Below are 24318 nucleotides of genomic sequence, written 5' to 3' on the forward strand. Positions count from 1 at the left end.
CTTCAAGGGGCTATTCAGTGAGGCAGAATGTGACTGGATTGAAGTTTGACTAGCTCATTGACACTAACAGCTAAAAAGCATATCAGAGAATTTCCTTTTTAAAAGTTTGTTTAGTACTGATGACAGGTCCTCAGAGAGTGAAGTCCTCTATTTATCCTTCCATACAACAGGTACAGCATAGTAAGGGGCAGTACGAACTTTCTACCCTGCCACCTCCAATAGCACAAAGTTTTCCTGTCAGTTCTCCCAGTCATGAATGAACATGGTCTAATTCTATAGTTTGTAAGATCTGATGAAGACACAACCTCAAATATTCATAGCTGTGTTGCAAAATATGATTTATCCTTGGCCCTGGAATCTTGGAAAAAAGTAGATCTGGGATCATAGTTGCTTTTTGTCCAGGGGAACGAGGCCTAAGGTATCAGTCTCAGAGAAAATCTACCCTGACGAAGATGTGCAGGATCACAGTCCTTGGGCTGAAAGTTATCCAAGAAAAGGCAGAACTGAAATCCTTTTTTCCTACTGCAGGTGGATTTTCTGGCAGGCCCTATGACTTTACTCTCTGTTGGACTTCCCCTGCACTTCCACTGATTCTCACCATCTGTTGTTATGTTTTGCCAGGGTTGCTAGAGAACCAATTATCCAACGAGGAAGCAAAGTGCTGCGATGTGCAGTGGGACTCATGTGACCACCCACCAGACAGCAACTACAACACATCACCCAAATCCACAGAGTCGGAGTCATTCCATTACCAGCGCCACGACCCCCACCTTTATCACCACCACTATCACCTCTATCACCACCACCACCAGTACCACCAACCCCACCCACCATCTTTGCTGCCTGTCTCTGCAGGGTCTCGCCTCAGCAACAGCAAAATCAGACTGTGCGTCCTGGTCCTTATGCTTCTCCACACCATGGTGTCCTTCTCAAGTGTGCACAGCAGTGAGGGGACTACCAGCAGCGGGCTGAGCTTGGAGGCCCTGCCTGCCATGGATGAGAGCATAACAAGAGATGAATGACCCAGAGGGGAAAGGAAACATCCAAGCAGAGTGCTGGCTCTTTTCCTGCCAAGGGGGGCACACGCTATTCCTCCAATGGGAGGCACAGGATTGGGGGTGATGCACACATGCACCCCTTCCTACACCCCCAAGAGCTGCTCGCCGCGGGGCATCCCCGTGATGAAGAGTCTTTAATGTGCACAGGGCTGCAGGACTCAGCTTTGAGAAGGGTTTGGTTACAACAGCCTTTCATCTGTGTACATCCTGCCTGGTAGAGGCTCTGGGAGCTAGCGCAAAGAGGTGCAGCAAAGGGGAGGGGAAATGGGATGGGAGAGGGTCCCTTTGAAAGAATTCTCCCCATGGAAAAGCCACTGCTGTCCCTGTGACCTGTGTCTCATGTGGAACCCACACTTTTTCTACTAATTGGATGAATTGATGCAAAGGGGTTCAAGAAATTGCTTTATCCATTATTCCTTCTTTCCCTCAGTCTTTGAATCTCCTCAGCCTCTATCCCCAAGGCTGCTAGGTGGCACATACAGCAAAGCAAACACCTCAGAACAAACCCCAGCTAACTTCTCAGCAAACCTCTCCCTGCTGAGGAATAGTAGTAGGTTCTTAGTGTGGCCTGGGGACCCCTCTGGCTGGGTAGCCCTAATGTTGGGCTCATTCTGTTGCTAACAGACAGAATCCATTTCTAAGGCTAGTTATTGGAGTGGAAGATGAATTACACAGCATTGTATGTGTCATTTGGATTTGTGTTTCTTACCTCAGCTCTTCCTCCTCTGTGCCTGAATGTCTATGCCACTCTTGTCCTTTGATACATGTATATGAAGAACGTCCCTGGCTGATGTTGGCAGGCAGTAGAGAGAGGGATGAATATGGAATGGAACAGGAAATGATATTCCCAGAGTTCTTAACACTCCATTCCCCAATGTGTCCCCAGAATTTCCTTCAAGTCCTGTGATTTGTTTTCTCCAATACCATGTTGCATTTGGAGCAGGCAGCACTTAGGGAAACAAGAATCTGCAAGAGGCAGATGCCACCTACTTAGTGCATAGGCTGACAACGATGGAAATATCATGTCACTGACCAACTCTTCAGGGGTAGAGCTGTCCACTGGGTTGCAGTGGACCCAGGGAATGTGACAAATGGTGAAATGCCTCAAATTGCACCCTCTAAAGTTACTCAGTTACAAAGTCCTACAGCATGTGGGATGAGGACTGGAAAAACCCAGCACATCAGGAAACAGTGCGTGTGGAACATCTTTTCATCAGCAGTGTATAATTAGCTGGTGGCCTTTTATTTGGGAAACTATGTCCAGCACTGATTGTATGACTCCTGGAAGTCCTGCTGGAACAGTAACACTCTACCTGTCAAGATGTTTTCTGGCAACAGCTTAGACTGACTCACCCTTATATCCAAACGCAGTCATAGACTGGAACTGAGCCCCATCCTGACATAGGAGCCCACCTCTAAATCAAAGATTTCATCCCAAGGATTGGGATTTATAGTCCCCCTGCCATGCTCTTGTCATAGAATCATAGAACACTAGGACTGGAAGGAACCTCAAGAGGCCATCGAGTCCAGCCCCCTGCCCCAATGGCAGGACCAAGTACTATCTAAACCATCCCTGATAGACATCTATCTAACCTGTTCTTAAATATCTCCAGCGATGGAGATTTCACAACCTCCCTTGGCAATTTATTCCACTGTTTGACCACCCTGACAGTTAGGAACTTTTTCCTAATGTCCAACCTAAACCTCCCTTGCTGCAGTTTAAGCCCGTTGCCTCTTGTTCTATCCTCAGAGGCCAAGAAGAACAAGTTTTCTCCTTCCTCCTTATGACTCCCTTTTAGATACCTGAAAACTGCTATCATGTCTCCCCTCAATCTTCTCTTTTCCAAACTTAACAAGCCCAATTCTTTCAACCTTTTTTCATAGGTCACATTCTCTAGACCTTTAATCATTCTTGTCGCTCTTTTCTGGACCCTCTCTAGTTTCTCCACATCTTTTTTGAACTGCAGTGCCCAGAACTGGACGCAATACTGCAGCTGAGGCCTAACCAGTGCAGAGTAGAGCGGAAGAATGACTTCTTGTGTCTTGTTCACAACACACCTGTTAATGCATCCCAGAATCATGTTTGCTTTTTTTGCAACAGCATCACACTGTTGACTCATATTTAGCTTGTGGTCCACTATAATCCCTAGATCCCTTTCAGCTGTAGTCATTCCTAGAAGTCTCTCCCCATTCTGTATGTGTGAAACTGATTGTTCCTTCCCAAGTGGAGCACTTTGCATTTGTCCTTATTAAACTTCATCCTGTTTACCTCAGACCATTTCTCCAATTTATCCAGATCATTTTGAATTATGACCCTATCCTCCAAAGCAGTTGCAACCCCTCCCAACTTGGTATCATCTGCAAACTTAATAAGCTTACTTTCTATGCCAATATCTAAACCATTGATGAAGACATTGAACAGAACTGGTCCTAACCCAGACCCCTGTGGAACCCCACTTGTTATACTTTTCCAGCAGGATTGAGAACCATTAAGAACTACTCTCTGGGTATGGTTATCCAGCTAGTTATGCACCCACCTTGTAGCAGCCTCATCTAAATTGTATTTGCCTAGTTTTTATCATGAGAGACCGTATCAAATGTTTTACTAAAGTCTAGGTATACCACATCTACCGCTTCTCCCCTATCCACAAGGCTCGTTATCCTATCAAAAAAAGCTATCAGATTAGTTTGATAAGATTTATTCTTTACAAACCCATGCTGGCTGTTTCCTATTACCTTACCACCTTCCAAGTGCTTGCAGATGATTTCTTTAATTACCTGCTCCATTATCTTTCCTGGCACGGAAGTTAAGCTGACTGGCCTGTAGTTTCCTGGGTTATTCTTATTTCCCTTTTTATAGATGGGCACTATATTTGCCCTTTTCCAGTCTTCTGGAATCTCTCCTGTCTCCCATGATTTTCCAAATATGATAGATAAAGGCTCAGATACCTCCTCTATCAGCTCCTTGAGTATTCTAGGGTGCATTTCATCAGGCCCTGGTGACTTGCGGACGTCTAATTTTCCTAAGTGATTTTTAACTTGTTCTTTCTTTATTTCAACTTCTAACCCTACCCGTTTCCCACTAGCGTTCACTATGTTGGGCATTCCTTCATCAGACTTCTCAGTGAAGACCAAAACAAAGAAGTCATTAAGCATCTCTGCCATTTCCAAGTTCCCTGTTACTGTTTCTCCCTCCTCACTGAGCAATGGCCCTACCCTGTCCCTGGTCTTCCTCTTGTTTCTAATATATTTATAAAAAGCCTTCTTGTTTCCCTTTATGCTTGTCTTTATGTCCTTTGGTAGCAAATATTTCCTCCTGCAGAGCCACATTCAGGGTGCTTTCTCATACACTCGCACTGATGCTAGCGCAACAGGCTGATGATACCACTGGGGAGATGAAAGACATTTTAGGAAGGAATGCCTGGCCCGGCCTGGAACAGAAGGAGACAAACTAATGAAGACAGAGAGAGGAATTGAGGGTCAAATCTTAGTGAGGAAGGAGCTCACTTTAGAGCGGGAGGGCAAGATGAACTTGTTGTCCAACATAAGTATGCGGTACAAGGAGACAGCAAAGCATGTTGTGTACAGATAGAAGCACTCCATCTTTCCAGGTCACAGTGACCTGGAGCATTTATTATTCATTTTGCATGGCTCATTTAGAGAAAGATTAGGATCTAGACCTCACCACCTGAGAGAGCTTGTTCAGTGGCCCAGTGGTTTTAGTTAGGGATCAGGTGTAATTGAAATCGGAACTGGACAGGTTCTTCTGGTAAATTTCAAACCAAGCCCAGACCTGTCTGAATGCCAAAAAATTCATAACATTTAGGATTTATAATACTTCATATTTCCTGGGTTCTGTTGAACTGAAGCAGATATAACCAAAACATCCTGAGAAAATCTACTTCCTGCCTGGCTGGAAGAAGGAAGTACCAGAAATCTCATGGGAAAGCTGGATTTTCTCCTATTTCCAGCCGGTTTTCAGACCAAAGAGGCTCAGAAAATCAGCTGAATGTTAGGCTTCTTATTTGACTTGAACCTCAGAATCTTTGAAAGATGTTTATATGTTATTTCCCATGTATTACCAAAGTTCTGAATGCATAAAGCCCATGAAAACCATTCTCAAAGCTCCAAACAGACCCATTGGCCATCAGGCTAAAACTATATTATAGGGCTAATACAACTAGTTTTCAGGGCAGATTCTAGAGATGCTTCTCAAGACAGGTCCGGTTGCTGTTTGTACCCACTGTGAGTAGACTGGCATTGTGTGGATATTCACAACAGCTACCATGTATTTGCAGTTTGGTTCATTCTGAGCTGAGAACTGGTATGTGCAGTAGTTAGCGAACATGAATCAGACTTTTTTGGTCTTGGGATTTTTTTGATTTTTTTTTCTTAGCCTTTGAAACCAGCCCTTATGGTATCTATGATGACTTGTGTAGATGTTTAGGCCAAAGGAATATGCACAAAAATGTCCCTATAAAAACAACAGACTCTGACTCGTTTTTAGGAAACCAGACTACATAGCTATTGTCAAGGTTTGAGTGGCCACCTAATTGCAACTGTCTCCTTCAGAAACAGACCAAGTCCCATCTTTAAAGAACACAATAGGATGGAGAAGAGCAGGCCAATTTGCACCTCAGCTTATAGTCCTGAGTCATCAAATTTGTTTCAGTGTCCTATCTGAGTTCTGTTCAGGTCAGACACCAAGAGGAAAACTCTGGTACTGCTCAGCCACAGGTGGGGATAGTGGATTGTTTCTTGGAGCTTGGGGCTGTTTCATGTCATTTCTGCTCTCTGTAGATGCCAGGTAATCCCCTGAATCTCATTTACTCTAAGGCAATCTAAAGGGATTGTAAAATGGATGTAAATATAATTTTGCCCACCTAAAGGCCCCCTTTGCCTTGCTAAAGCCTACTGCCAGGGCAGTATACAGGGTCCTTAGGATAAATGAGAATCAGGTCCTACATGTGTCATAGCAGGAAGCCACATAATGATATAAGAAATTTTTGTGTACTTCCTTATTATGTGACTTGTGTGAAGTCCTCCGAGTCTGGGTGTGCAAAACCTGACAGAGTCTGAATCTGAAGAAAAGATTGAATCTACTGCAGACACTGCCTACATTTTTCAGGACAGGCTTTTATCCACCAAGTCACAGCTCACTGTCAAGTGGAGAAATGCTGCCTGACTGAACTGAAATAAAAAAGACAGGGTTCTGGGGGCACAGAATGAGGCTAGAGGAGGTTGGGGTAGAGTTTTGTTGGAACGCACTATGAGCTTTGAGACATCTGATTATCTTAATCAATGTGAATTGATGAGCTGCACCTCATCCCAAAGTACCTTGGTGCGTGTTTCAGGGTTGTCGTGATTAGTGATGTAGATTGAGTCACTGTCCTCTCTCCACTTGCTGTATTCGTTCTATCCACCACGCACTGTAATCATCCTGAGACTGCTTTCTGGTTTCCAGATGACACTGTTACTTTGAGAAATGCCACTTTCCGTTGATTGTAATAACATTTTGTTGACATAGAATGCAGATGCAGTCCATTTTGGTCCTTGATGATCAATGCTAAATCGATAAGTGCTGATAGTTTGCTTGCCTGGGTTAGGCAGATCACTTATTACATCCCAGAAAGTTCTTTGAGAACAGTGGGAGCAGAAGGGTGCTAAGCCATTTTCAAAAGCTAGGTCTGATTGTAGGTGTTGAGGCCAGCTAAAACCTCACCATCAGTGTAATTAGTGAGAAGCCTACTAGAGCACGTAACTACTATGTAATTGTACAATTGTAATCACTTAAGTGCTAGGCAGTTACATGGTAATTAAAGAGGCCTAGCAGTATAATTATTCTGTGAAATTAAAATGAGATCCAAATAATTTTTCAGGTCACAGTATCCCACAATGGGGCCAATAGACTTGCCTGGCTCTTGGGCAAAGTGTGTGTGTGGGCCACTCCATGCTCCCAGGAGGGATGGAGCTGAGGACTAGCTTCCTCGCCCTCAGCCTCCGTGCCATGGGCCCTTCAGTACCACTCAGACCAGGCTGCCTGAGGCTCTGGCACCAATTTAAAGGGTCCAGGGCTGCAGCCACCACTACTGGGAGGCCCTGGGCCTTTTAGAATTGCAAGGCTCTAGTCCAGTTGCCCCCTTCCCTCCCCGCCCCCAGGTCTCCCATAAGATTCATAAATAAATGTCTGCTTTTGTACCAACAGGAAAGCCATCCCATCTGCCTGACCTGAGGGCACTCAGGGATGCCTGGTGCTGTGTTTCCATCAGCATGGCAAGATCAGGACTGATCCCTGATTTGTTTTGCACTAGTGTTTTTTCCCTGTCCATGCCCATGCTTGGTACTGAGAGTGATTGTGGTGAAAAAGCTGTATCTCAACAGAAACTGGCTTTTGAAAAGATTTATTTCCTCTGACAAGTCCAGGCTGTTTGTAAGTTCTGTGATTTTAGTGCACCATATGCTGTATTCAACACTTTGCCAGTCTATTTAAATGAATCCAGGCTGGGCTATTCTCAGAACAGGACTGAGCAGTTGGAAGCCATGTTTATTAGACTTCATCATTATAAGTCTGTCTGATAAAATCCTCTTTCTGGTCTATGACATTACACTCATAATAAACCTTTGTCTCTGCTATTCCTCTCTCTGATATACAGTGGAATGTGTCCACATACTTAGACTGAACCTTGCCTCAATAAAGCCCATTGACTTTGCTTACATCATAACATTTCTTACTACTCCTGCTACTATTTAGGGTGAGATACAGCAAGAGGAGAGAGTACAAGCCTCTCTGCAGAATGCATTCACGTACATTTACAACTTGCATAACTGAACAGGGGTTCCTAGGCTGAAGAGCCTTCTCTGGAGTAGATTTTAACACAGCCAGATGGGTGTTTAGAAAACACTGACCCCAAATGAATTTAACTTCCTATGAATTCAAAATAAGGCTGCTCTTTACTTTCCCTTCTAGTTCAATGACTTGAATTCTCTTCCCTGGATGGAGACAGCATGCATTGATGTGTATGTGTACAATGAAATGTTCCCCACAGTACAACTGAGCTTTGCTCCGTTGAGAGAAAGAAACTGTTTTCACAGCAGTAGCTCATTACAGTCCTTTTGAGACAGGCAAAGTGCTTCTCTTCCCTTACGGGGTCTGTCTGAGTCTATGTGGGGATCTGTTGGGGAAGAGCTAGCCAGGATTCTCTTACCTTTCCATAGGACACATAGACCTGGTGAATATTTATTCACACTCTTAGCCACTGTGTCATTGGGCATTAATGGCAAGTTCTGTTCAAAAGCCTGAATTAGCAGGGTGAGTTGCTGAGCTCTACTGATGAGGTGCACTGGGAAAGTTGTGAAGGGAAAATTAGTGCAACAGCTGCCCATTTTCTGTCTGCAGCTAGCTGGGTATTTGTTTTGGGATTTGCATTTAAAATAAAATACAAATTCCACAAAATTATCTAAAAATAACTGAAGAAAAATCTGAAAGAAAGGCTTTGTTTCCTCTAACAGAGACTACTCATTAGCTGGACCTCTTATCTGTGAAAATATGGATACGCTACAGCCGCAGGCGAAGGGTTCCCAGGAGGTCCCTTCTTCATCCAGGCACTGCATTAGAGAAAGTATTTTAAAAGTCTTATAACTAAAGCAGAACACACCAAGTAACTTGGTAACACTCAGAAAACACTTGAAGTGGGTTTATTGAATATATTTTTGCTCTGCATCAGTGGAAGATATTAGGGCAGCTGAGTCACTGCCCCTCGGCATCCCAGATAACATTTGGAAGGAGGCAGTCCCTCTTGCCCCACCTTAAACAGAACTTCACTCATAGTATTGACCACTTTGGTTGCTGTTAAAACACAGTACTTGATTGGCAGTACAGTATCACCTTCCATTTCTAAGCACTCTTCACTTTCTCTCACCATCATGGTTTTCTTGTGGTGCACTTGAAATGAAGGATGGTCATTGTGGGACATTCCATGATAATTTCTATTTGGGAGAGTCACTAGTGTATGTCCAGACTTTATTGCTATGCTTTTTAGAATAGATTCTGCCCAGAAAACCTTACGGTGTCTTATAACAAAAGACAGTATGATACCTTATCCCACATCAGTGAATTTACCATAAAAATGTTTAACGCAAATTAATATGGTTGATAGTAATAAAGTTCTACAGAAATGTAATAGGATTTTATGGATCTCACTGTAAAAACTATTAGAAGGTGAGATCCTTTCTGTAGACTGTTGGAACCAACCTAAAGAAATCGAATAACAGGGACAGAATTCTCTTTTAAATTATTTGCCATGTGGGTTAAGAAGTCTCCAATAAGTAGCCAAAATCTCACACTCTGTTTCATGCTGATTTTTCAAAAATCTATTTAACACATTTCAATGGGAAGATACAGGTGTCTAGTTAATGGGAATGTGAGAATGTCAGTTATTTTGTTTCAAGTGGTCCCTGTGTACATCCTTTTGATATTAGCATATGTGCGTGAGGAGAACACACTTTGTTCTACATTTTTGAGGTGCAGTAGTTTATTGGCACCTCATTAAGATTATTCTGAGACCTGTGTTGCTCCTTAGATAGTGGTCTTGTTTGGTGACTATTCTCATTTACTCAAAGTATGGTAGGGGAATGCAGAGGTAGATACAGACCTCGCTTACTGGCTCAGTTAGTAAGACGGTCGAGCTCAGGAACAAACCTCTTGGGCTATGTCTACACTACAGCAATCATTAGAAAGAAGACCTTCTGGAAGAGATCCTTGAAAAGAGTGCGTACACACACACAAAAGCGGATTAAAAGAGTGGTCTGCTCTTTCGAAATAAAGTGTCCACACAGCCTCTGCTCTTTCAAAAGACTGGACCAGCGATCAAAAAATCCAGTGCCATGAAGACTGCTCTTTCAAAAAAAAGGGCCTGTGGAGCATCTACACGTTTTCAAAAGAAGGCACTTTTCCTGAAATGGGAGCAGAAGAGCACTTTTGAAAGGAGTGCCGCAATCTTTCAATTTAATTTCAAAAGAACGCTTTTTGTGTGTAGGCGCTCCACAGGATATTTTGAAAGAGCTCTTTCTTTTGAAAAATATTTCAAAAGAACTTGCTAGTGTAGACACAGCCTAGATGACCAGGGCCTACCTCAAAAATATAATTTGTTTGTTCATTTAAAACTTTTCATTTTGGTGGGTTAAAATTGAAAGGCCTTATTGAGCATATATTTGAAAGAGGGACTGGAGCAGAAAGACAGAAGTCAGTTAACACATGAGAAGTGGGATAAACAGTACCTCAGTTGTGTGGATAATTGTAGACACCAGCTTTCTGATGGTATTTAACTGTTCATTGGAAAAACCTGATACAAACTGCGGAGCTGTCAGACAGGAGCCATGATAATGTGATACACTTGAGGCCTGACTCTCCATTCACTCTTACTGCTTTTTTCCTGGTGCATGCACTGGCTGTTTTAGGGCTATCCCTGATTTGCACTGGTGTGAATGGTGGAGAATAAGGTCCATGGGCTGTATAGTTTTTCTCCCTAGTTCTCACAAGAACACTGAAATCCTCAAAGATTTGCACTGTTACCATAGCTCCAACTAGGTCTGTCTTTAAGCATATGTGAAACATGTGGCTGAATTGGGCATCCAAAAATTCATGCCATGATGCAGCCATGTGTGATTGTATGCCTAAGGATGGCTCTGTCATCTCTGCTGCCCTGGTTCTTTTCTGGCCCTCCCCGCCACTGCTCTCTCCTGCCAGTGGTAGCAAGGAAGGGCTTCTCCCGTCTCCTCTCCCACCACATCCTACTTGGCTGCTAACTGACAGCTCCCTCATGCTGGACTGTGGGGAGAGGAGCCCTTAGCCTCTGTGGCTCCACCAGCCTCCAAGCTCTGACAGAAGACTCATGGAGGGCACAGTCTCAGTTGTGTAGGGTCTCATAAATTGGAAGAACAGCCCCAGTTCCAACCCAAGAGTTGTGCTGTTTCCAGCCAAGAAGTAACACTGCAGAGCTGTGGAAGCCCACCACTGACCCTTCTTTCCCAGGACTGTCTGGAGACACATTATAAAAACTGGACTTACATTGCAGTCTGAGGGCTTGCCATTAGATGAGTCTCAACTGTATTTAACAGCACCTGCTCTGGCCTCTTACATTTTGGGGAGCAGTCCTCCACCCATTTAGCCATTTCCTCCCCATAGGAAGGTCCCATGTCACAGCCAAACACTCATCCTTCTAGCTAGGGAAGGCTGGATAAAACTAAATGAGGGAGGGTCTCATAACCCATTGACCTGAGTAGTCTGGAACCTGAACTCAGACCACATGTGTTATGGTCCACAGTTGTTTCCCTGAACTGTCAAGCCACCTCTGGTGCAATTCCACATGACGCAGTACCGCCTTCAGCCTTTTAGGGTTCCTTTCTGTGTGGAAGGGATGTACGTGTGGGGGTCATGTACAATGCATAAATCATTTCAGACAGGGACAGTCTAAAAAATCTTTTATTAATTTTAAATGTTGTTAGAATTTTAATTTGTTCCATTTCACTTTAACCTATCTGAATCAGACATTCCCTGAGCATACAGATTTGATTTATACACCATGTACAAAACTCACTGGCCAAAGACAGCCGCTGTATTCTCCCTCAGAAGAAAGTTGGCACATTTTGGTATATATTTGTGTGGTACGTTTTAACATTCTCTTCGTGTAAACTGAAGAAAGTATTCTATGTGCTTCCCAGAGAGGAGCCCTATGGGTGCAGCCTAATAGGCAATTCCTGGCCAACATGAGTGAATCTCACTTCACCTCCCTGTGAATAAGACAGAAGCAATTGCTTATGGGCAAATCAGAGGATGGTGTTGTCCAGAACTTCACAGATACACATTCTTCCCATTCTAAGACTTTAAGGCATTGCTGCATTTTGTTCCAGATTTATCAGCTAACCCAATCCTGCATACCCCATCTGAAGGAGCCAAATATCCAGACTCCAACTCTTTCCCATACGACACAAACATTCATTCAGTTTTCTTTCTAAAGCACCTCATTAAACCCATCCTGTAAAGAACTTGTGAGTCTCATTCAATATGCAGCCATCAGTTCAAGTGACCTTCACACAAATCTCCATGCTGGGCAATGGTGGTGCTCCTCCCTGGGATCTTAATCCATAGGCAAGAGACATACTGGATAGCTGAATCAGATTTTCTCCTGCTAGACTACATATACTCTTTGTTCAAGTTATTAAATATTTAATTAAATATCATCTATCCAAATTCTTTGAAGTTCCAGGAACAGCAGATCAGCAGTGAAATTGAGTGTGTGTTCTGTTTTTATGGTGATTACGGTCATTTGATCCAAGATCTGCCTACTTGGAGAATTGCTTCTGTGCATTCTTAACTGAGACCAGTGTAACTGAGATGCTGTAACCTTCAAGAAGGTGTCAGTTACTCCCCACAAAATCTGACCTCATGTTGACGGCTCCCGCCACTCTGCCAACCACGCTCCGATTTTGTTTTCCCAATTAAAATCAAGCCAACCCCTTCTAACCCCATCCACTTACGTAGCACAGAGCTGGGCAGCTTTTTAAAAACCAGAGATCTCCCCACAAACTCAGATGTGTTTAAAAGGGTGGAAGGGTGGAGATACAAAATACTTTTTTCCCACGGATAAACCATAGAGTGGGAAGAGCAAGCATCATGATTTTCATTTATTTTTTTGTAAGGGAAGTGAAGGGGAAAATATAATATGGATCCTGAGGAAGACATTTCTTATACAATCTTCTTGACTTTTCCATCCCAAGCAAAGGAGATGCTGTTTCTGCACCTACAGCTCATGCACCACACATGTCCTCTCCAACCGTTCACTGAGCCGAGCACTGGAGAGCACAGCTCTGGGAGAATCACGTGGAGTGAGACAAGAGAATTTCACGAGGGATCAAGTGAGTCCCAATAGGATGGATTTGTGCGTATATGAAAAAGGTTGGTTGTGATCAAACCCTTCTCAAGTGCTTGTGAAATATTGATGGCTACTGAGCTCAGACCTACAAAAGGTCCTTTTTACAGTACATGGTGGCGAGGTGAAAAAAAAAAACATACTGCTGAAATAAAAATATTCTTTCTACTCCTCCCAGCCCAATTTCTCTTTCTTTCCAGCTTTCTTTTTTCTCTCTCCCTTCCCCTTGCTTTCTCTTTACCCTCTTTTCTCCTGTCTCTATTTCTCTCTCTTCCCACTTCTGTCATAAGAAAGTGACTGTGTCCGGTGAGGGGACAGTTTTCTTATGCCATTTTATACACTGTGCTTCATGTTTAGAACTTTTTTGCACTAGTTCCTATTACATTTATTTTCCAAGATGGTTTGACAAAAAACAAAAAAACAAAATAAAAAACAAAACCATGCTATAATTCAGTTGTATTAAAAATATTATCCTACTACTCTCTGTGTTCAATAGTCTCTGTACCTGTAATGCTTTCAGTTCTGTTGTATTTTGGGGTAGAGGTTTTCTCTGCTCCTTGTTTAACCCAGTAAAGAAATAAAATGTTAAGAATTGATGATAACTTTCCCCTTGTTTTCTCTATGGTTTTATTTGGGACTACTAGATTATACAGCGTGTTTTGTATTCTGGGGGGATTAGCTGAGATTATACCTTGTCTGTTAGTGTCCAACTTGCCTCTTACCTATGAATGAGTAGCAGAGGGCGACCAAAATGATTAGGGGGCTGGAGGACATGACCCTCGAGGAGCGGATGAGGGATTTGGGCTTATTTTGTTTGCAGAAGAGAATGAAAGGTGATGTGATATCAGCCTTCAACTTCCTGAAGGGCAGTTCTAAAGAGAATGAAGAGAAACTCTTCTCACTAGTAACAGAGAGGAAGCCGTGCTAGTCTAGACACTATCAAAACAAAAAGCAGTCAAGTAGCACTTTAAAGACTAGCAAAATAGTTTATTAGGTGAGCTTTTGTGGGACAGACCCACTTCTTCAGACCATATCCAGACCAGAACAGACTCAATATTTAAGACACAGAGAACCAAAACCAGTAAGCAAGGAGGACAAATCAGAAAAAGATAATCAAGGTGAGCAAATCAGAGTGTGGAGGGGTTGGGGGGAAGATCAAGAATTAGATTGAGTTAAGTATGCAGACAAGCCCCTATAGTGACTAAGAAAGTTCACATCCCGATTTAAACCATGTGTTAACGTTCCAAATTTGAATATAAATGTCAATTGGTCCGTTTCCCTTTCTACAAAGGAGCGATAATCTCTTTTCAGTAACACACATACCTTGAGGGTGTTGACAGAATGGCCCATTCCATTAAAATGTTGACTAACTGGTTTGTGGATCTGGAGTGTTTTAATGTCTGTTTTGTGCCCGTTGACCCTTTGTCTAAGGGAGTTAGAAGTCTGTCCAATATACAAAGCATCTGGGCATTGTTGACACATGATGGCATATATGATGTTAGTAGAGGAGCATGAGAAAGTGCCCGTGGTTCTGTGAGTAACCTGGTTAGGTCCAGTGATGGTATTTCCAGAGAAGATATGTGGACAAAGCTGGCAGCGGGCTTTGTTGCAGGGAAAGGTTCCAGGACTGGTGTTCCTGGGGTATAGACTGTGGCTGTTAGTAAGGATCCTCATGAGGCTGGGAGGTTGTCTGTAGGAGAGAACAGGCATGTCACCCAGGGCCTTCTGGAGTGTAGCATCCTGATTAAGAATAGGTTGTAGGTCTTTAATAATTCGTTGCAGTGGTCTGAGTTGGGGGCTGTAAGTGATGACCAGTGGTGTTCGAAGCTTTTTTGAAGCCAAGAACTTTTTTGAAGCTTTTTTGAAGCCAAGAACAGAACACCACTGGTCATCACTTACAGCCCCCAACTCAGACCACTGCAACGAATTATTAAAGACCTACAACCTATTCTTAATCAGGATGCTACACTCCAGAAGGCCCTGGGTGACATGCCTGTTCTCTCCTACAGACAACCTCCCAGCCTCATGAGGATCCTTACTAACAGCCACAGTCTATACCCCAGGAACACCAGTCCTGGAACCTTTCCCTGCAACAAAGCCCGCTGCCAGTTTTGTCCACATATCTTCTCTGGAAATACCATCACTGGACCTAACCAGGTTACTCACAGAACCACGGGCACTTTCTCATGCTCCTCTACTAACATCATATATGCCATCATGTGTCAACAATGCCCAGATGCTTTGTATATTGGACAGACTTCTAACTCCCTTAGACAAAGGGTCAACGGGCACAAAACAGACATTAAAACACTCCAGATCCACAAACCAGTTAGTCAACATTTTAATGGAATGGGCCATTCTGTCAACACCCTCAAGGTATGTGTGTTACTGAAAAGAGATTATCGCTCCTTTGTAGAAAGGGAAACGGACCAATTGACATTTATATTCAAATTTGGAACGTTAACACATGGTTTAAATCGGGATGTGAACTTTCTTAGTCACTATAGGGGCTTGTCTGCATACTTAACTCAATCTAATTCTTGATCTTCCCCCCCACCCCTCCACTCTCTGATTTGCTCACCTTGATTATCTTTTTCTGATTTGTCCTCCTTGCTTACTGGTTTTGGTTCTCTGTGTCTTAAATATTGAGTCTGTTCTGGTCTGGATATGGTCTGAAGAAGTGGGTCTGTCCCATGAAAGCTCTTCTCACTAGTGACAGATGGCAGAACAAGGAGCAATGGCTTCAAGTTACAGTGGGGGAAATCTAGGTTGGATATTAGGAAAAACTATTTCACTAGCAGGGTGGTGACACACTGGAATGCGTTACCTAGAGAGGTGGTGGAATCTCCATCTCTAGAGGTTTTTAAATCCCTGCTTGACATAGTCCTGACTGGGATAATTTAGTTAGGATTTGTCCTGTTTTGGACAGAGGGCTGGACTTAATTACCTCCTGTGGTCTGTTCCAGCTTTAGGATTCCATGATTCTGTGAATAGCAGAGACTGTTGCGCAAACCATAGGAAAGAGCTGTCAGTGTTACTCAAATATATATTTGGGAAAGTAATACAGAATGACTGAAGATTCCCATGGTTCTCATAAGTCAGTTCTAGCGATTCTTTCCACTATCAAACAGGGACAGAGCCAGCAGAATAGAGGAACAGTAACACAGAATATTTTGCTACCTTTCTTTTTCTTTTCTTCTTGCTCATCACATTTCTTTTTTCAATGAGCTTAACCTAAGGACAGTCTGGGACAATGACAGACACTCCAATTCCAATAAGGGATTTTATGTAAGAATAATGACTAAAGCACTGGGTCCACTGTGAAAACTGACATGATACTGATGCCCATCTGGAATTTATTGAATCTGGACTTAGATCCCAGCATGCACTGGAACAAGGACATTCAGCACCAAATCAAGTGCTTTAGATTGATACTCAAGAAGCTACGTAATTTAACTCTGAAGGCTATATTTTGCTCATCCAGCATTAAGTTAAAATTTCCTGCTTTTTCTCCCAGAACAGTTAAAGAAAGCAGAGAGAGAAAGGAGGAAAGTGGGAACAATAGACATTAAAGATGAATGGAGGGAGAAAAATCAACAAGGTGTACCATAGGAAAAGATGAAGAAGAAAGAATGGGCAGTGTGAAGACAGGAAGGAAAATCCATTAAACAAAACTAGGGGAGACGGAGTATTCTGTAAAATGTATGAGGGAAGAAATTGATTGCCAGGATATTCATTACCAAGATATATTGTTTGATTTTGGACACAATAAAAGAGAATGTACCGCTCTTAGAATTGAGCAGGTGATGTGGACTCAGCCAAGGTGCATCCCCCTTCCACTCCTTTGTTTAAAGCTAAAATTATTCCTTTTGTCCATGGCCCACAGAAATACTTCAGAATAATATATATTTTGCTTTTGAATGCCAGCTTTCACCATACAGCAGTTTCCAAAAGTATGCACAGGAGAAGTGATGCTGGAGTCCTTCCCCCACAAAGACTTCTGCTGCCAGCAAAATTAATAAAGGGTAAATTCTATGGTCCTTGAATTTGGTATTTGGTTGAGAAAATACTCCTTGAATTATGGCACAGTTTCACCCTAGATATTTTGTGGGGTATTCAAATGGTGTTGCCTAAGCTGATCATCCTGCCAATCCAGGTATACCCACTTTCCAACCCTACGGAAAGGCAAATTAGTGGACATTGGAGTACTTATTGATTACTCCCATTTTCTAACCAACTTATTTCCTATTTACATAATGAATTGGATTCCCTGTATCTCAAATGAGAAGCAAATAATTTCCTTGCAGTTGTTTTCACTCCCTTATGCTAATAAATGAGTCCTCCTGAGGCCTAAACCAGACCTGGTTAGCACTACCATCTGGTAATCATGTTTACTCACTATCCCCGTGTACACTTGCATCTCTCCGTTCCTTTCCATTTTCACACTCAGGCCTTAGGCAGATATAACTAATTGCTCTGCAGCATCAACATAAACCTGCAGTCTTTCACGGTTGCCACAGATTCCTTGCCACCTGCCTGCTTCTTCTCACATGTATACACACGTACACATTTTGCTTCCCTCGGTGCCAGACATGTCTGCGTACACAAGACTGGCGTTCTCCTCAGGAAGCCTGGCATCCAATTTTCATCTCTGCCCCAAGGACCTGTCTGCTGTGCAGAGGATTACACAAAAAATTTCCTTGGAAGAACCCAGTATGTGTAAACCACACTGTCCAGTCATCTGCTTGTGCACATCTCAGGGTGTGAGGTGCCATGAATACATTAGGGATTTTTGAGGTATCCCTCCTCTCAAGGCCCTGGCTTAGGGCAAGGCAAACCAGGTGGTTCCCTTGGGCCCAATACCTTCACAGCCGTGCTCCAGTTGACTGTACCATCCACTGCCCATCAGCCAGGCCCTGCTGTCAGTGTCTTGCTTTGGGCCCTGCCCACCAGTCAGACCCCACCGGGCCAGCTCTGAATCTCCCAGGGAAGATTCTTTTGATTAGTCCCTGCAGAGATGACTCAAGATCAAGATGACTCAGGCAGCCTGAAGCTAGAACTATTCTTATCGGTTTGGTAAGTTACTAGTTTTTCAGCAGACTTTGTCCAGAGGTTATTAGATTTGTCTAGGGGCAGAAATAATAAGCAATATGGTGAAATCCCTTGAAGTGAATGTGTGATGATGTGCAGTAGAGTTCTTGAGGTTCAGCCTAAGCCATTAGCCTCTAGAGCTCAGTCAGTCACACGCAAACAGCTCCAGTCCCAGGTCCTAGCTTCAATACATGAATTGTTTTGCTTGCTCTGAAAGTGTGTGTTAATTGTCTAGATGTTATTCTCCATGTTCCTGTATCACTTAAGCCAAAATAAAATAAAAAAGTAACATTGCCGCCTTCTCTACACCTTATGAGGCAGACCTAGATCCAGATCCTCCTTCCTGTTAGTCAAGTAATACATTATGACTCAAGTCTCCTTTCCCTTGTTGCTTATAACAAGGTCCCGGACTTTGCTTTTGCTGTTGGTAGAGTGGACAAAGCAGAACACAACTGGCCCGCAAATCAAAGAAACTGCAAGGGGGACGGGGAAAGTCACATGGGTAGCTCAGATGGGATAACTCGATGAAGCTTTTTGCTAGTGGGGGTTTAGCAGTCCCAGACCTTTATTTCAGGGTTTAGATCACAAGGGTTGTGGTACTACACAGCTCCCCTTGCCAAGTGAAACTGCTGCTTCTATACCTGTGGCGTAGCTAGTTAGTAACAGAGAAGATAAAGCGGAAGGACCAAGGTCCTCCAGTTCTCCAGGACATCTGCCACGAGAGGAAAATGATCTTGCCAAATAAACCGACCTAATCCCAGTGACGATACCTGCTAAATGCCATGTCAGGAAAGGAATCGTCCAAGGTCGCTGCTAAAGGCCAGTACCAATAGTTATATAGCTCCCCAGTGTAAATATCAACTTTCCACGCGGCCCGGTTCTGTTTTGTTGATGCCTTAGAGACAATAGTTGTAAATAACTCAAGGTCTTGAATTAAAAAGGAGACAAATGGAGGTGCTCTTCAGACCTCAGGAGGCAAGGGAGCCAGGGAGTGGGGACGGCTGTTGCTTGTAACACTGAAAAGAAGGAGGCAGAGCACTGGTGGGGTAGGGAAGGTCTCTCGGGGTAGGTCTGTTCTTCTAAGGACAGTTTTGCGCGAGGTTTGTGGTTTTGGTTTTTATGATGAGTCTAGGGAATCTGATCATCACAAATGAAAAATCATAATTAGTTAATTAATTAGGTAGGATGAGATAAGTAGTCCCAACCAGTCTAATTGGAGCTTAATGTGCATGGCTTTTCATACAGTTTATTAGTAAAGGAAACTTGAGAGGACTTGGCATAGAGTGCTGGGAGTTACACTGGGATTAGGTACACAGATTCTGTTTTGATGGGGGCTGGGTAAGTATAGAGTCCAGATGTCGCCATCCCTTCTTTCCAGCTCACAGCAAGGTAATAATTTGTAAATGCAAACATTGCGTTTTGGATTTATTATCTTGGTTTGCAATCTGTTGTAGGGCTTGAGAGTCCCTTTTAAAATATATAAATCCATTTATGGGTTTCAGACACTATCAGATGCTTTAACTAAATCAGATGTTTGGGAGAGGAAGGAACATTTCATCTTACACGTGGCTCAGATTTCCTGGCAGGTTTTATGGATCAGATGCAATTCTACGCAGACCAAGTTTATAGCTCTCTGTTGGAAAGCCCCATTCCCACAGAGTAACTGTTTGTAAAGAGTAGCACGGCTTGTCATCCCACAGGCCAGTCCCATCGAAGTCCCATTGCGCAAGTATGCAGACAAGCAAAAGTCAAGATGATTTCCAATAAGAAAGCATAACCATAACCTTCTCAAAAGTGAGTGTGAATGTCTGCTACCAGGAGCAGGAGCTGCTTAGTTTTTGTTTATATAGTGAGATCAATTTTAGGCCAATAGTCTAAAAGAAAAATATATACCAAGCCCCTTCCTTAATCACTACCTTCCTGGAAGGAAAACATTGAAACACAAATGGTCTCGTTCCACTCATCCTCTTTGTAGCATTTCTCTCCAATTCTGTATAATGGCTTTAGACTATGAAACCTTAGAGCACCGACCTGTTTTCTGTCCAGCTCTGTATTTCCCAATGTACAGCACCATACATATTTATGGACATATATTAGCATTTAATCATAAATAAGAGCAGTTTTCAATAAGACTGTGTTTCCTGTTGTCAGACTCAGATAGGAATGCCAAAATCCACAAAGGCATTGAGATTTCTGATTGCCATGGACGGCCATAGAAGCTATGAGTCCAAATACATTTGTGGAGCTGGGCCTAATAGCTCTGACTAGAAGCAAGCATAAGGGTCGTCAGGCCCGATGCTAGCTTCCCACATGGTCTGTAGTCTTTCCTGATATTCTTCATGCAGTGCTTCCCGTATACTTCATTCTTGGCCTGAAGTATTTCCTGCTATTAACGTTTTTAAGCATCCCACATACATGCTAGGGAATCTCACCCCTCTAAACAATCTCCAGAGCAGATGCTATACAACAAGAGCTCAATTGTATGGTGCTTTTGTGATGTGGGCAACATATGGCAAGAACAGAATTAAGGCCTCTTTGCTCCCTTTATATATAGCCCAATGTGGGTTGGAATCAGTGTCTAACAAGATGAATGGCTCATAGTGTTGCCAATTCCAGGTAGTCAAAAAAATTAATCTGGTCCCAAAATCAAGAGATTTAAGTATCATGGGATTTTAAAAAAAAAAATATTCAGGGGTTATTTTTCCCTTGTGGCTTCTTAGCCTATCAGGTCCCCTGGGGCTTCATTTTCAAGATTTTCTAAGCTACCATAAGGGAAACTCACTTTTTCATGTGAAACTGAGACTCCTGTATAACCAATTGACTCCAGGAACTAGGTCTTTGAGAAAAACAACAAATATCACAAGAATCCTGATAAAAATCATAGGAGTTGGCAACGCCTTCTCCACCCAGTGTTTCAGAGTCATTTTGGCTCTGCTTACATTTTGCAGTGAGTTCACTCAACGTTGTCAATTCAGTACTCAGATTTCTCATATGTCCTGGACATGAAGTTTTATCCTATCTGTGATTGCTGTAGACAATGGCAAAGAAGAGATGCTGGCCCTGGGACAAATACCTGAGGGCCTCCCACAGGGAATCTACTGAAATTCATATTAGCTGTGTCTACACTGCAAAATTAACTTCGAAGTTGCTTACTTCGAAGTACAACTTTGAAGTAAGCAACTTCAGAGTTGAGTATCTACACACACCCTACCTGGAAGTTAAACTTTGAAGTAGGGCACTACTCCATTCCTGGGAATGGAGTAAGGACTTCAAAGCTGGGCTCTCTACTTCGAAGTTAACTTTGAAGTAAGGGGAAAATGTGTGTAGACTCTCTTCTGGCTACTTCGATGTAGTGCCTAACTTCGAAGTTAGTTTATTCCTAGCGTGGATGCACCCATTGACTCTAACCACTATACCATCTAGTCACCCCCGTAGAAAGAATCACATCTGCTCTGCTTCTACTGACAGAGACCAAAAACTTCAGACATTAGGAATCTGAATATACATAAACCTGTCAGAGAGCATTACAACGGTATGGGTCATTCTGTTAAAGGCTTGAGAATATGCATCCTACAACAAACAGACTTTAACAGCAGATTACAAAGGGAGTTTGTGTGAACTGGATTTCATGCTCAAATTCAATACATTGGCTCTTGGTCTCAATAGAGATAGCCGTTACCTAAAGACAGTTTCCTTACCTTTAAAACAAAAAAGCAGTAAAGTAGCACTTTAAAGACGAACAAAGTAATTTATTAGGTGATGAGCTTTCGTGGGATAGACCCACTTCTTCAAGTGGGTCTGTCCCACGAAAGCTCATCACCTAATAAATTACTTTGTTCGTCTTTAAAGTGCTACTGGACTGCTTTTTTGTTTTGATAGTATATAGACTAGCACGGCTTTCTCTCTGTTATTACTCTCCCTACCTTTGATATTCATAATGATCTCAGGCAGGACACTTCATATCTTGCACCCATCACCCCTCCCCTTCAGTTCTATTAATCTGATTTGTCTGTTTTTACTTCAGGTTTTTTTTGGATCTCTATATTTTAAAACTGTCAGTTCTGTACTGGAAATATTATATCTCCAGATCTGAAGGAAATGGGTCTGCCCCATGAAAGCTCACCACCTAATAAATTACTTTGTTGGTCTTTAAAGTACTACATGAGTGCTGGGTTGTTTTATTAGAATACCGACAAACAGGGCTATCTCTCTGTCACTACACCATCGCTAAGCAAGAAACAGAGATTATAACAGAACTCCAGGGCTGATGAAAAATTTATTTTGGTTCACCTGTGATTCCTTCAATTGCCCACTGGATGTCACTGATGTTCTTCATGTAGGCGTTAGAAACAGCTAAGCTCCTCAAGGCAACAGCAGAGGAGTTAAGTGCTGAAGAAAACAGCTGAAGTCTGCCAGAAGGGGAACTGAACTGTCCACTGAGCTGTGTTCTTTCTTTGGAACCTTTCTGACCACCTCAGGGATCACATGGACAACTTTCCGGGAACCCAAAGGCTGCAATTAATTTGCATATTTATTCATGTAGTTTAACACACACAACTCAAAATATTTTTCACAAAAACAATGAGAAGTCCTGTGACACCTTAGAGACTAACAGAATGTTTGGAGCATCAGCTTTTGTGTGCAAAGACTCACTTTGTTAGATGCATTGGAATGGAATGGAATTTATTTCCCGGGACTCATACCTTTCTAACAAGATTTGCTTGTGGCTTGTGTGTATTAGTAATAAAACCCCAGCTATTGATCGGCTTTATCCTCACATTGTAAAACACTGGAGTGCATGTGGATTCCAAGGATGTATCCTTACAACTTTTTTTCTAATCCTGTTGATGTTCCAGTCAACAAGCTGCAAGGCTTAAATATTCTCAGCCTTAGAAGCCCTCACTCCCCTGTTGTTTCCCACCTCTGTTTTTATGTGACTGCATCAGCCATACTGTGCAACCCACATGCAGAGATATTGGCAACTCAAGAGCAGGCAAGACCACTGATGCATCCAGAGCAGTTAGATATTGCGGTACCATGTGCGAATTTCACAGAAGCAGCTTTTTGATTCTCTGTTACAAAAAGTAACATTAGCCAGTTCGAATTCTGGGCCTGCACATGCTGGTGGGATCTGGTTAGAAACTATACTCTTGGTCAACTTCCCAAGTCATAAAGAGAGGTTAAATGAAATGTAAGCTGCTCAAAGGACATGTCTACATATAGAATTTCATCAGTTTAGCTAGCTGTGATTTAAAATTGTGACTTAATTAAACTGCTAGAAAAGGCAGTGTGAACACCCTTCCATCCATAAATCTTGCTTATATCAATTTAGCTTAAGTTAATTCTGGAGTGAGTTAAAGATGAACTGAAATTTGCTGCTTTTAAAAGCACATGAGTCTTTACAAAGGGGGTTGCATTGGTTTAAGTAATATGGATTAAAAACTGATATAAATGAAACCCACGTCATTTCCGTAGATAAATGAAGTGATAGATGGAAAAGTTGGCTAAAGCAAAGGAACAGCTATAAATCCATCTTGTGATTCCATAAAGGCTGAAATGAAAAGTGGCAAAAATTTTCTCCTGTAAAATCAAGGAAAATACAACTGTCCAGGGGAAAGTAGAAATGTTGGAAAACTAAATCAAAACAGACACTTTAAAAATACTTTAAAGGAAAAAAATCATTCCAAAACTTAAATGGTGGATAGACTGTGGTCTAACTTCACTGCACTAATATGCACTAGAGAACTTTTGGTATATGCCAGGCCAATGAGTGCACAACATATTAGCGAACACTAGGATTTCCACCTCTCTGGTGTGAATTAATGCACCGTGTAGAGAAGCCCTGAATGGATTTTGGTTATGAAATGTGAATGTCCATTATTTGTAAAGATAATTTAACAGATAACAGATAAGGTTTTGGATGTTCCTTTGTTGTCAGAAGAGGCAAAACCACACTTTCAAACTTGTTTACCTGTAGGGTGGCAGTAAAATACAGATTCATTCAGAAGTTAAGAAGATTAATACAGATTAATACAGATTCTAAGACGATGACTTAATCTATCTATCTATCTATTTATCTATTTTGAAAACCTGCAGCTCCCTTTAACTTCATTGCAGGTTAAACATTCTGACTCCCTGAAAATCAGGCCTCTTTTATTTAGGCACCTAACCATTGATTTAAGGACCTAACTTTTGGCACTTACATTGAAAAATGTAGGTCTAAGGTGTCTGAGGTAAGATAG

At 42.4% G+C, this 24318-nt stretch overlaps 1 protein-coding gene across 1 annotated transcript in view; it reads left to right on the plus strand.

Annotated features, from left to right (window-relative positions):
- The window catches only part of NALF2 (NALCN channel auxiliary factor 2), a 90539-nt gene extending 76965 nt beyond the window's left edge, over nucleotides 1-13574 (plus strand). Inside the window, exon 3 of the mRNA XM_075007677.1 lies at nucleotides 622-13574. Coding sequence (XP_074863778.1) covers nucleotides 622-1022 — 401 coding nt within the window. The 3' untranslated portion in view covers nucleotides 1023-13574. The remainder of the gene's footprint in view (nucleotides 1-621) is intronic.
- The last annotated feature ends 10744 nt before the right edge of the window (nucleotides 13575-24318 follow it).

The sequence above is a fragment of the Carettochelys insculpta genome, chromosome 13, assembly GCF_033958435.1.
Source record: "Carettochelys insculpta isolate YL-2023 chromosome 13, ASM3395843v1, whole genome shotgun sequence".
In the NCBI taxonomy this organism is placed as follows: domain Eukaryota; kingdom Metazoa; phylum Chordata; order Testudines; family Carettochelyidae; genus Carettochelys; species Carettochelys insculpta.